Source organism: Nomascus leucogenys, chromosome 5, assembly GCF_006542625.1.
Source record: "Nomascus leucogenys isolate Asia chromosome 5, Asia_NLE_v1, whole genome shotgun sequence".
Taxonomy (NCBI): Eukaryota; Metazoa; Chordata; class Mammalia; order Primates; family Hylobatidae; genus Nomascus; species Nomascus leucogenys.
In genome coordinates this window covers 136,940,201-136,952,827 of record NC_044385.1, presented here as the reverse complement: position 1 = coordinate 136,952,827, position 12,627 = coordinate 136,940,201, and the positions used below count along the sequence as shown (strand labels likewise).

Sequence of the window (12,627 nt, the reverse complement as noted above, 5' to 3'; positions counted from 1 at the left end):
GTTTTAGTCATGAAGTCCTTGCCCATGCCTGTGGCCTGAATGGTATTGCCTGCGTTTTCTTCTAGAGTTTTTATGGTTTTAGGTCTAACATTTAAGTCTTTAATCCATCTTGAATTGATTTTTGTGTAAGGATAGGTAGGGATCCAGTTTCGGCTTTCTACATAGGGCTAGCCAGTTTTCCCAGCATTGTTTATTAAATAGGGAGTCCTTTCCCCATTTCTTTTTTTGTCAGGTCTGTCAAAGATCAGATGGTTGTAGATGTGTGGTATTATTTCTGAGGGCTCTGTTCTGTTCCATTCGTCTGTATCTCTGTTTTGGTACCAGTACCATGCTGTTTTGGTTACTGTAGCCTTGTAGTATAGTTTGAAGTCAGGTAGCATGATGCCTCCTGCTTTGTTCTTTTGGCTTAGGATTGTCTTGGCAGTGCGGGCTCTTTTTTGAACTTTAAACCATATGAACTTTAAAGTAGTTTTTTCCAATTCTGTGAAAAAAGTCATTGGTAGCTTGATGGGGATGGCATTGAATCTGTAAGTTACCTTGGGCAGTATGGCCATTTTCACGATATTGATTCTTCCTATCCATGAGCATGGAATGTTCTTCCATTTGTTTGTGTCCTGTTTTATTTCATTGAGCAGTGGTTTGTAGTTCTCCTTGAAGAGGTCCTTCACATCCCTTGTAAGTTGGATTCCTAGGTATTTTATTCTCTTTGAAGCAATTGTGAATCGGAGTTCACTCATGATTTGGCTCTCTGTTATTGGTGTATAGGAATGCTTGTGATTTTTGCACACTGATTTTGTATCCTGAGACTTTGCTGAAGTTGCTTATCAGCTTAAGGAGATTTTGGGCTGAGACGATGAGGTTTTCTAAATACACAATCATATCCTCTGCAAACAGGGACAATTTGACTTCCTCTTTTCCTAATTGAATACCCTTTATTTCTTTCTCTTGCCTGATTGCCCTGGCCAGAACTTCCAACACTATGTTGAATAGGAGTGGTAAGAGAGGGCATCCCTGTCTTGTGCCAGTTTTCAAAGGGAATGCTTCCAGTTTTTGCCCATTCAGTTATGATATTAGCTGTGGGTTTGTCATAAATAGCTCTTATTATTTTGAGATACGTCCCATCAATACCTAGTTTATTGAGACTTTTTAGCATGAAGGGCTGTTGAATTTTGTCAAAGGCCTTTTCTGCATCTATTGAGATAATCATGTGGTTTTTGTTTTTGGTTCTGTTTACGTGATGGATTACGTTTATTGATTTGCGTATGTTGAACCAGCCTTGCATCCCAGGGATGAAGCCCACTTGATCATGGTGGATAAGCTTTTTGATGTGCTGCTGGATTTGGTTTGCCAGTATTTTATTGAGGATTTTTGCATCGATGTTCATCAGGGATATTGGTCTAAAATTCTCCTTTTTTGTGTGTCTCTGCCAGGTTTTGGTATCAGGATGATGCTGGCCTCATAAAATGTGTTAGGGAGGATTCCCTCGTTTTCTGTTGACTGGAATAGTTTCAGAAGGAATGGTGCCAGCTCCCCTTTGTACCTCTGGTAGAATTCGGCTGTGAATCCGTCTGGTCCTGGACTTTTTTTGGTTGGTAGGCTATTAATTATTGCCTCAATTTCAGAGCCTGTTATTGGTCTATTCAGGGATTCAACTTCTTCCTGGTTTAGTCTTGGGAGGATGTATGTGTCCAGGAATTTATCCATTTCTTCTAGATTTTCTAGTTTATTTGCCTAGAGGTGTTTATAGTATTCTGTGATGGTAGTTTGTATTTCTGTGGGATCGGTGGTGATATCCCCTTTATCATTTTTTGTTGCGTCTATTTAATTCTTCTCTCTTATCTTCTTTATTAGTCTTGCTAGCAGTCTATCAATTTTGTTGATCTTTTCAAAAAACCAGCTCCTGGATTCATTGATTTTTTTGAAGGGTTTTTTGTGTCTCTATCTCCTTCAGTTCTGCTCTGATCTTAGTTATTTCTTGCCTTCTGCTAGCTTTTGAATGTGTTTGCTCTTGCTTCTCCAGTTCTTTTAATTGTGATGTCAGGGTGTCAGTTTTAGATCTTTACTGCTTTCTCTTGTGGGCATTTAGTGCTATAAATTTCCCTCTACACACTGCTTTAAATGTGTCCCAGAGATTCTGGTATGTTGTGTCTTTGTTCTTACTGGTTTCAAAGAACATCTTTATTTCTGTCTTCATTTCGTTATGTACCCAGTAGTCATTCAGGAGCAGGTTGTTCAGTTTCCATGTAGTTGAGCGGTTTTGAGTGAGTTTCTTAATCCTGAGTTCTAGTTTGATTGCACTGTGGTCTGAGAGACAGTTTGTTACAATTTCTGTTCTTTTACATTTGCTGAGGAGTGCTTTACTTCCAACTATGTGGTCAGTTTTGGAATAAGTGTGATGTGGTGCTGAGATGAATGTATATTCTGTTGATTTGGGGTGGAGAGTTCTGTAGATGCCTATTAGGTCCACTTGGTGCAGAGCTGAGTTCAATTCCTGGATATCCTTGTTAACTTTCTGTCTCGTTGATCTGTCTAATGTTGACAGTGGGGTGTTAAAGTCTCCCATTATTATTGTGTGGGAGTCTAAGTCTCTTTGTAGGTCTCTAAGGACTTGCTTTATGAATCTGGGTGCTCCTGTATTAGGTGCATATATATTTAGGATAGTTAGCTCTTGTTGAATTGATCCCTTTACCATTATGTAATGGCCTTCTTTGTCTCTTTTGATCTTTGTTCGTTTAAAGTCTGTTTTATCAGACACTAGGTTTGCAACCCCTGCTTTTTTTTTGTTTTCCTTTTGCTTGGTAGATCTTCCTCCATCCCTTTATTTTGAGCCTATGTGTGTCTCTGCACATGAGATGGGTCTCCTGAATACAGCACACTGATGGGTCTTGACTCTTTATCCAATTTGCCAGTCTGTGTCTTTTAAGTGGAGTATTTAGCCCATTTACATTTAAGGTTAATATTGTTATGTGTGAATTTGATCCTGTCATTATGATGTTAGCTGGTTATTTTGCTCGTTAGTTGATGCAGTTTCTTCCTAGCCTTGATGGTCTTTACACTTTGGCATGTTTTTGCAGTGGCTGGTACTGGTTGTTCCTTTCCATGTTTAGTGCTTCCTTCAGGAGCTCTTGTAAGGCAGGCCTGGTGGTGACAACATCTCTCAGCATTTGCTTGTCAGTAAAGGATTTTATTTCTCCTTCACTTATGAATCTTAGTTCGGCTGGATATGAAATTCTGGGTTGAAAATTGTTTTCTTTAAGAATGTTGAATAATGTTGGCCCCCACTCTCTTCTGGCTTGTAGAGTTTCTGCCAGGAGATCCGCTGTTAGTCTGATGGGCTTCCCTTTGTGGGTAACCCGACCCTTCTCTCTGGCTGCCCTTAACATTTTTTCCTTCATTTCAACTTTGGTGACTCTGATAATTATGTGTATTGGAGTTGCTCTTCTCAAGGAGTATATTTGTGGCATTCTCTGTATTTCCTGAATTTGAATATTGGCCTGCCTTTCCAGGTTGGGGAAGTTCTCCTGGATAATATCCTGCAGAGTGTTTTCCAACTTGGTTCCATTCTCCCCATCACTTTCAGGTACACCAATCAGATGCAGATTTGGTCTTTTCACATAGTCCCATATTTCTTGGAGGCTTTGTTCATTTCTTTTTACTCTTTTTTCTCTAAACTTCTCTTCCTGCTTCATTTCATTCATTTGATCTTCAGTCACTGATACCCTTTCTTCCACTTGATCAAATCGGCTCCTGAAGCTTGTGCATGCATCACGTAGTTGTTGTGCTATGGTTTTCAGCTCCATCCGGTCATTTAAGGTCTTCTCTATGCTGTTTATTCTAGTTAGCTATTCGTCTAATCTTTTTTCAAGGTTTTTAGCTTCTTTATGATGGGTTCAAACATCCTCCTTTAGCTCAGAGAAGTTTGTTATTACTGATCATCTGAAGCCTTCTCTCAACTCATCAAAGTCATTCTCCGTCCAGCTTTGTTCCGTTGCTGGAGAGGAGCTATGTTTCTTTGGAGGAGAAGAGGTGCTCTGATTTTTAGAATTTTCAGCTTTCCTGCTCTGGTTTTTCCCCATCTTTGTGGTTTTATCTACCTTTGGTCTTTGATGATGGTGACACACAGATGGGGTTTTGGTGTGGATGTCCTTTCTGTTTGTTAGTTTTCCTTCTAACAGTCAGGACCCTCAGCTGCAGGTCTGTTGAGTTTGCTGGAGGTCCACGCCAGACCCTGTTTGCCTGGGTATCACCAGCAGAGGCTGCAAAACAGCAAATATTGCAGAACGGCAAATGTTGCTGCATGATCCTTCCTCTGGAAGCTTCGTCTCAGAGGGGCACCCGGCTGTATGAGGTGTCAGTCAGCCCCTACTGGGAGATGTCTCCCAGTTAGTCTAGTCGGGGATCAGGGACCCACTTGAGGAGGCAGTCTGTCCGTTCTCAGATCTCAAACTCCATGCTGGGAGAACCACTAGTCTTCAAAGCTGTCAGACAGGAACGTTAAAGTCTGCAGAAGTTTCTGCTGCCTTTTATTCAGCTATGCCCTGCCCCGAGAGGTGGAGTCTACAGAGGTGGGCAGGCCTCCTTGAGCTGAGCTGTGGTGGACTCCACCCAGTTCGAGCTTCCTGGACACTTTGTTTACCTACTCAAGCCCCAGCAATGGCGGAAGCCCCTCCCCCAGCCTCACTGCTGCCTTGCAGTTCATCTCAGACTGCTGTGCTAGCAGTGAGCGAGGCTCTGTGGGCATGGGACCCTCCGAGCCAGGCATGGGATATAATCCTGGTGTGGCCTTTGCTAAGACCATTGGAAAAGCACAGTATTAGGGTGGGAGTGTCCTGGTTTTCCAGGTACCATCTATCACAGCTTCCCTTGGCCAGGAAATGGAATTCCCCGACCCCTCGCACTTCACAGGTGAGGCGATGCCCCACCCTGCTTTGGCTCACACTCCATGAGCTGCACCCACTGTCTGACAAGCCCCAGTGAGATGAACCCAGTACCTCAGTTGGAAATGCAGAAATCACCCATCTTCTGCGTCACTCATGCTGGGAGCTGTAGACTGGAGTTGTTCCTATTTGGCCATCTTGGAAACGGCACCAGAAATGGGTTTTAAAAAAATCACTGTTAACTCATGGATTTTAGTATACTTGATAGCAAATATTTATTTTAATGAACAGTTTTAAAAAATTAGAAATACAGGAAAGGATGATTAAGGTAAACATTTTAAGCTATTAGCTGCATCAGAGATTTTCAGATGGATAAATCCAGTCACCCCGAAACCTGTGGGCGTTGTATCTGGGATGTGTTCCTGGCTGGGTGTAGAGGGGCTTTGGGTGGAGATAATTATCTCCCACACGAGGACTCTGCTCCATTCATGGGCTCCCAGACTGCTTGAATATTCAGCCCCGAGTAGGGTTGCCCCATTCCACCAGGAGGGAAGGCCTTGTCTCCCACAACCTGCCTATCTAAATTTTGGTGGGTCTTCCTTTAAGACCCAGAAAGAGATTCCCTTTTCTGCTAAGCCCCCACCACTTGCACTGTGGTTATGTGGCTCATCTGGAAACGCTTCCATCATTCCTCAGACCTCAAACTTTGTTGTTAGTAGGAAGCATGGGCCTGACTTTTGATGAAAAAAATTAAAAATGTCCAGTCACCAGTCACACTTTACTTCTATGTGTTTATCAATACTTAATAGCAGACTATGGCTTATAAACTGGGTTGTAGATTCATTTTTTAGATTCAGATAATTTCTCTAAAGCAGGTAGAAAACATTTAGTGAGTTTCAAATGTAATGTTATGTGAAATTCTTATTTTTGTTGAAAGATTAAATAATGAAGAGACCATTATTGCTGTTCCTTCTGAGCCTTCTCTGATTTTAAAATAGGTGTAACGTAGAGATCAGGAGCGAAACTAACATAGTGAAGGTTGTGGCCCCGTAGTTCAGCTTGTGGAACTTTCACATCGTTATGTTGGCTTCAGATCTTCGGAAGGGAGGATTGCCCATCCAAATAGAAATGAGGCCCCTCCTGTCCCCTCCCTAGTCCTGGTCCCACAGTCTCCTTCACAGCATTTGAACTGCAGGGAACGTTAGAGTTACCCTGAGACGACCCATGGCTAAGATGTAAAAATCTTTTTTTTTTTTTTTTGAGACAGAGTCTCGCTCTGTTGCCCAGGCTGGAGTGTAGTGGCACAATCTTGGCTTACTGCAAGCTCCGCCTCCCGGGTTCACGCCATTCTCCTGCCTCACCCTCCCAAGCAGCTGGGACTACAGGCACCCGCCACCACGCCCAGCTAATTTTTTGTATTTTTAGTGGAGACGGGGTTTCACCATGTTAGCCAGGATGGTCTCGATTTCCTGACCTCGTGATCCACCTGCCTCAGCCTCCCAAAGTGCTGGGTTTACAGGCGTGAGCCACCGCACCCAGCTAAGATGTGAAAGTCTTAGAACATCACACTAAAACGTGTGTTTCTGTGATGCCTGTTTCCCCAGGCTCGAGACCTCCATGTGCAGTCCTTCCCTGAGCACAGGGAGCCAGACCAGTGGGAGCAGGAAGGACCTCTGTGAGGTGTTGGCACCTTTAGAAATTTCTGTATCTATCATTTCAAGAAAATCCACTGGCCTGCTGTGTCGCCATGCTTCTGCAGCTGGTCCAGGAACAGAGCTTCAAGTGGGCTGGCCCAGCCTCATTTCCCCCATCAGCCCCATTAATTATTTTATGTGGGTTTGCAGAAATGTGGTTTTTATGGATGCATAGCACAGCATTGTAGGAGAAATGGCAACCTGTGTTGCTTTGAACTCTCTTACCTTGTTATTCGTATGTGACTGTTAGTTACACTTGCAAAAGCCAAATGAAACACTGTCATGATTTTATAGTTCCATCTCTTGTTAAAATTGGAAAACCACTAAACTCTACCTATTGAAAGTAAGTAAAGGTAATTTTTTGAGTTAAAAAGAAAGAAAGAAAGAAAAAGAGAAAAGAAGAACCTGGAGCAAAAAGAATTAAGTCCCTTTACTAGGATGAAAAGTCATGAATTATGGGTTTGTGATGACAGGATTTCAGTTTTCATTTGAATCAGTTAAATTATGCAAATCGATTTAAAATTGAGATCCATTTATTCATTGAATTAAAAAGGCTGGAAGGAATAAATAGATGAGGTTAGAAGAAAATATGTTGCTTGATTGAATGAATTCACTACTTTGTACTGTTTCTTGCAGTATGGTATTTGGAAGTCAACTGGATATCCATTCAGGTGGGATAGATTTAGCTTTTCCACATCATGAAAACGAAATTGCACAGTGTGAAGTCTTTCATCAGTGCGAGCAGTGGGGAAATTATTTTCTGCATTCTGGTAAGTAATAACTTCAGATTAATTTGTTCTGTTTCAATTCTGGCAGTTCTGCCTTTGTCGGCAGAACAGCTACATTCGGAAATACATAGTAGATCAGCTAATAGGTCAAGAAATGGATTTGCCTCTTAAATTATTTTTGAGTTTCAATCATTTGGACATGAACTTCCTTGGATTGCAGCAATGATTATACCTTTTTGGAACTGACTAGAATATGGAAAATGTTTGGCAATGCTGTTCTATATAAAGTTTCTTTCAAGTAAAACTATTAAGAAGGAACTTCAAGTAGTACAATGTAATGATAATTATGAACACTCCTTTCTGAAGCTATAATATTGTCACTAGACATCTCTGCCATCTTCTAATAACATTGCCCTTTCTTCCACTGTTCAAACACCTAACTGATGAACCCCAGCTGTCTGCTCTCAGAAGTAGATGCAGCACCATGAGTTAAGCAACACCTCGAACCCAGCAATTTTGGAATTCACTTGGATGCACTGGAAGAATCATATTTCCAAGTTTACAGGGTCACAATTAACTAGTCTTATTAGCTTTTGGGGATGGACAGCTAAGGTATTTGAGACGAAGAAAGATAAAGAGTGTTTGGTAGTGATAGGATTTGGAGATGCAAACTTCAACATCTAAAATACAGAAAATTAACAAATACTATTTTTTGAAGTCCTCGAATTGGGAAATTAGGATGTCACAGTAAGGTGACATTAAATGCAGAAGTGCTCTGGTTTTCTGGTCCGCAGCAGAGTTCACTTGAGTTTCTTCGTGAAAGTAGATGAGGCTGATTGCCTCGAAGTCACTTCCTGCAGCGTGTCCTTCACCCCGGGCTTACCCTGTTGAGTCGGGGGACCCAGCAGGCAGCTCTGCCCCTACCATTACCTACTGTGTCTGCCTCTCACAGTGCCCCAGTTTTTGTCTAAAAATGAAGCAGAAACAAAGCTGGCTGCGTGGCTGTTGGAGGACTTGGGAGCTGTTGTCCAGCACCCCATACCATTTCCCTGGGGAGGGCTCAGCACTAGCTGAAACCCACTTTATTCCGGCGTCAGTGGAGTTTCTAATCAGAACAAACGCCTGCCGCCCTCACTTCCTTTCAGCTGGCGCTCACGTGGGAAGGGGGTGCACACTGCCCAGTGATGGAATATTTAAGGCATCACCCCTCGGGGAGCCCAGCACTGATTTCCACAGCTGGCGGCCTGCACTCCACTTTTGACCACGGAGAAGGAGGTCTCTCTTCCATGGCCCAAGGACTTCTGAATTGTGTTCTTGGAGAGGAAGCGTGCTGGGAGCCCATCTGGTGGGGCTGAGACACTGTGTCTCAGGCACAGAGGTAGTCGTGTCCCTCGTCCCAGATAAAGGAAGATAAAGAGTGTTTGGTAGTCATAGATTTGGAGATGCAAACTTTGACATCTGAAATACAGGAAATTAACACATACTAGTTTTTGAAATCCTTGAATTGGGAAATTCAGATGCCACAGTAAGGTGACATTAAAGGCAGAAGTGCTCCGGTTTTCTGGTCCGCAGCAGGGTTCACTTGGGTTTCTTTATGAAAGTAAATAGATGAGGCTGATTGCCCCGAAGTCACTTCCTCAGTGACTTCGTTCAGGGCTCAGTTCAGCACCGCCTGAACTGTCTGAGGAGCTGGAGTTGCTCCCTCCGCAGGCGCCTTTCTGTCTGCCGGTTTATCCTGTTCAGTAGGTCAGGGTTTGTTATTGACAACCATGACCTGCTGTGAGCCCTTCTGCGAGTGTGGAGCTGAGGGGCAGGAAGGGCAGCCTTAGCTGTGCTGACGCTTCGCCCTGTCAGGTAATGAGGAGGGGCCGAGGTCTAGAAACGGAGGTCGTGTTCACCTGATGTGGGAATGGGAAAATGTTGTTGTTGTTGTTGCTGTTGTTGAGACAATCTCGCTCCGTGCCCCAGCCTGGGAGTGCAGTGGCACTATCTGAGCTCACCACAACCTCTGCCTCCTGGGTTCAAGCAATTCTCCTGCCTCAGCGGTCCTAGTAGCTGGGACTACAGGTGCATACCACCACACCCGGCTAATTTTTGTATTTTTAGTAGAAGCAGGGTTTCACCATGTTGGCCAGGCTGGTCTCAAACCCCTGACCTCAAGTGATCTGCCACCTCTGCCTCCCAAAGTGCTGGGATTATAGGCGTGAGCCACCACACCTGGTGGGAAAGTTTTGTTGCTATTTTTCAGTGATTTTTTTTACTACCTATTAAGATACCAGCAATCTTTTTCATACTAGTTTGGCCCCAAACAAAACATCAGCGTCTCCTGACACAGGAGAAGTGACACCTGTTCTCCTGTACCCAGTGGATGGAAGAGCTAAGTGGGCAGACACTATCCCAGCCTGTTAGGGCTGCTATAGCCAAATACTAAAAGCAGGCATCTTATGAACAACAGCAGTGGATTCCTCACAGTTCTGCTGGCTGGAAGTTCCGCGTCAGGGCACTGGCAGATTCGGTGTCTCGGGAGGGCCTGCTTCCCATTCATAGACAGCTGTCAGCTCTCAAGGGGCCTCTGTTACAAGAGCACTGATTCCATTCACACTGGCTCTGCTCCTGTGACCTCATCACCTCCCACAGGCCCTGCCTTCAGTTACCGTTACCTGAGGGCTGAGGATTTTGACAGGAATTTGGGAGGACATAAACATTCAGGCCTGAGCAAATGTGTTTCATTTTCCAACTATCATCAATTTTAAAAAATCAGAATCGCGCTTGGTGTAATCACATTGTATAGAATTACATGTTCAAAGTTATATATGTTTTTTGGAAATCACATTCTAATAGGTTGGTTGGTTGATTGATTGATTGATTGATTTTTGAGGCAGAGTCTCGCTCTGTGGCCCAGGCTGGCGTGCAGTGGCATGAACACAGCTCACTCTAGGCCCAACGTCCTGGGCTCAAGTGATCCTCCCACCTCAGCCCCCTGAGTTGTTGGGATGTTGGGACTGCAGGTGTGCCCCACCACGCCCAGCTAATGTTTAACTTTTTTGTAGAGACCGGGTGTTGCCATGTTGCCCAGACTGGTCTCCAAACTCCTGGGCTCAAGCGGTCCTTCCACCTTAGCCTCCCAAAGGGCTGGGATTACGGGTGTGAGCCACTGCGTCCGGCCTGGAGCACTCCTATTTGAAGTTGTGTCAGAAAAAGAGGAGGAGTCTTCTGTTAGAAACAGAAAGCCGTTCTCTTGGAGATAAGCCTTGTAAAGCTACAGGCCAGGGAGAATTTCAGGGTCAGATTTAGGAGTTCCTTAAATGGGTTTGGTTTTCCTCCTGTCTTTCACATACATAGGGGATGAAATAATGCCCCGGTCATCAAAGTCTGTGAAGACAACTGCAACAGAACCTCTGATTCTCCCACTCAGACACCCACAAGTGCCGCTCTGTTTTCGGACAACGGTCAACAAGCTTCACCGCCAAGTGCCTGATTTGCCAAATGAGAGCTTTGTCGTTTCTTCAGATGCTGTCTGTTAAATCAGTATCTCTGAATTACAGGAGAGGAGAAAACAGACGAAATACTGCTGTCGGTACCATGGTTGCTGGTTCTTGTTTAGCTTCTGAGTCCGCTGGGGCACCCCTGCCATCCGCCCTCAGTGTGGGGCTGGGTGTCCCTGCACCATGGAACAAGGGCAGGTCGTGTCTTCCCGGAAGGCCCAGCACGGGTGAAGATTCGGGGGCAGATTTATACCAACGTACACTGGCCTATACATTGGATATGTGCAGGTTCCCATTCGTTTCCTGGGGAGCCATGTGTCCCCGAGGCCAGAGAGTCTCCTCACCAGCTCAGACTGAATGCTTTTGTTTTTGTTTCAGGGCATTTGCACGTGAAAGGCAAAGAAGAAAAAATGTCCAAATCATTAAAAAACTACATTACTATTAAGGTAACGTGCTTTTTGTACTGTATCTCTGAGGTGCCGGTAGCTTGTGGAACCCGTCTTAAAGGCTTCTGTGTCATTTGAGAACCACGGAATCCCATTCCCAGTGCCCTCTGGCCCCTTTCTTCAGACGCGACCTGCCTCACCTCCCCAGTGCCCTCTGGCCCCTTTCTTCTGACGGGACCTGCCTCACCTCCCTCCCACTTTAAGTGGCTCTCCGCCTAATCGCGCTCCTCAGCTGTGCGCCTCCTGCAGGTTTCCGCAGTCCCTTTCTTGGTGGAGCTTCCCTTTCTCTTTCCGCATTTCAAGGCCGGCGTCTTCTTCCTTGCCTTTTCCTTTTATAGTGGTTGTCTCCCTCTTGGCGCGTCTGCTGACTTCCTTCCCTCCCTCACCCACCGCCTCCTACTAGTGTGGCTTTGGGATTTGTTTGGGTTTTGCTGTTTGCCTTTAATAGGCTCAGAGCTGGCTGGATCCTTAACCAACCCGAAAAATTGCATCGTGCTGTGGTGCTGACACATGGGATGTGAATTTCTGTGTGAATGGAAAACAGGCGCACCCACGGAGGGCTCTGGCTGACAGAGTTTGAACTCCTCCTTTGTCTTCCGGCCTGTCTTCAAAGCCACATTTAATTTAATTGCAAAATAAATGGAGAAGAATAGTATCCAGATCTCACTGCCTAAATAGCAAACCAGTGAAAGCTGTACCTGTCAGATTTAGGATACACCAACAGGGACTGCTCCTCACAAAATAATTTGTATATAATTTCCTTAAGTAGAATTTTTCCATTTTATCCTAGGCAAAATTTCAAACCTACCGAAAAGTTGAAAGAAACATCGCTATGGCTCCACCCTGGTTCAACAGTTGTGATGATTTTGCTGTATTTGCTGTGTAGGATCTTTTTCCCCTACCCAGCTTAGGTTCTCTCACCAGGGAGCCTAAATTAAATTAGTAAATTAGACTGGCCAAAGACAGATTAACAAGAGAAAAACAGAAATGTATTAGAGCGTGCACGGCACACGTGGAGGTGGAGGACAGGATTGCATGACACAGGGGGGCCGGAGCCCGGCCACGGGGTTGCACGACGCAGAGGGGGGGCCGGAGCCCGGCCACGGGGTTGCGTGACGCAGACGGGGGGTCGGAGCCCGGCCACGGGGTTGCGTGACGCAGAGGGGGGCCGGAGCCCGGCCGCGGGGTTGCGTGACGCAGAGGGGGGCCGGAGCCCGGCCACGGGGTTGCGTGACGCAGAGGGGGGGCCGGAGCCCGGCCACGGGGTTGCGTGACGCAGAGGGGGGGCCGGAGCCCGGCCACGGGGTTGCGTGACGCAGAGGGGGGTCCGAACCCGGCTACGGCGTCGCATGGTGCGGAAGGGGTCGGAGCCCGGCCACTGCAGAGACCTTGCTTTA

The 12,627-nt window shown here is 45.4% G+C and overlaps 1 protein-coding gene across 6 annotated transcripts in view; it reads left to right on the top strand.

Annotated features, from left to right (window-relative positions):
• The window catches only part of CARS2 (cysteinyl-tRNA synthetase 2, mitochondrial), a 64,248-nt gene that overhangs the window by 30,939 nt on the left and 20,682 nt on the right, over positions 1-12,627 (top strand). For 5 of the 6 annotated variants that reach the window (XR_004030211.1, XM_030813687.1, XM_030813686.1 and 2 more), the window contains 2 exons: positions 7,208-7,341; positions 11,163-11,230. Coding sequence is in view for 5 of the 6 variants with exons in the window: in XM_030813687.1 (XP_030669547.1) it covers positions 7,208-7,341; positions 11,163-11,230 (202 nt within the window). In the remaining variant the exon portion in view is untranslated. The remainder of the gene's footprint in view (positions 1-7,207; positions 7,342-11,162; positions 11,231-12,627) is intronic. The other variant, XM_030813688.1, reaches the window with a different exon arrangement.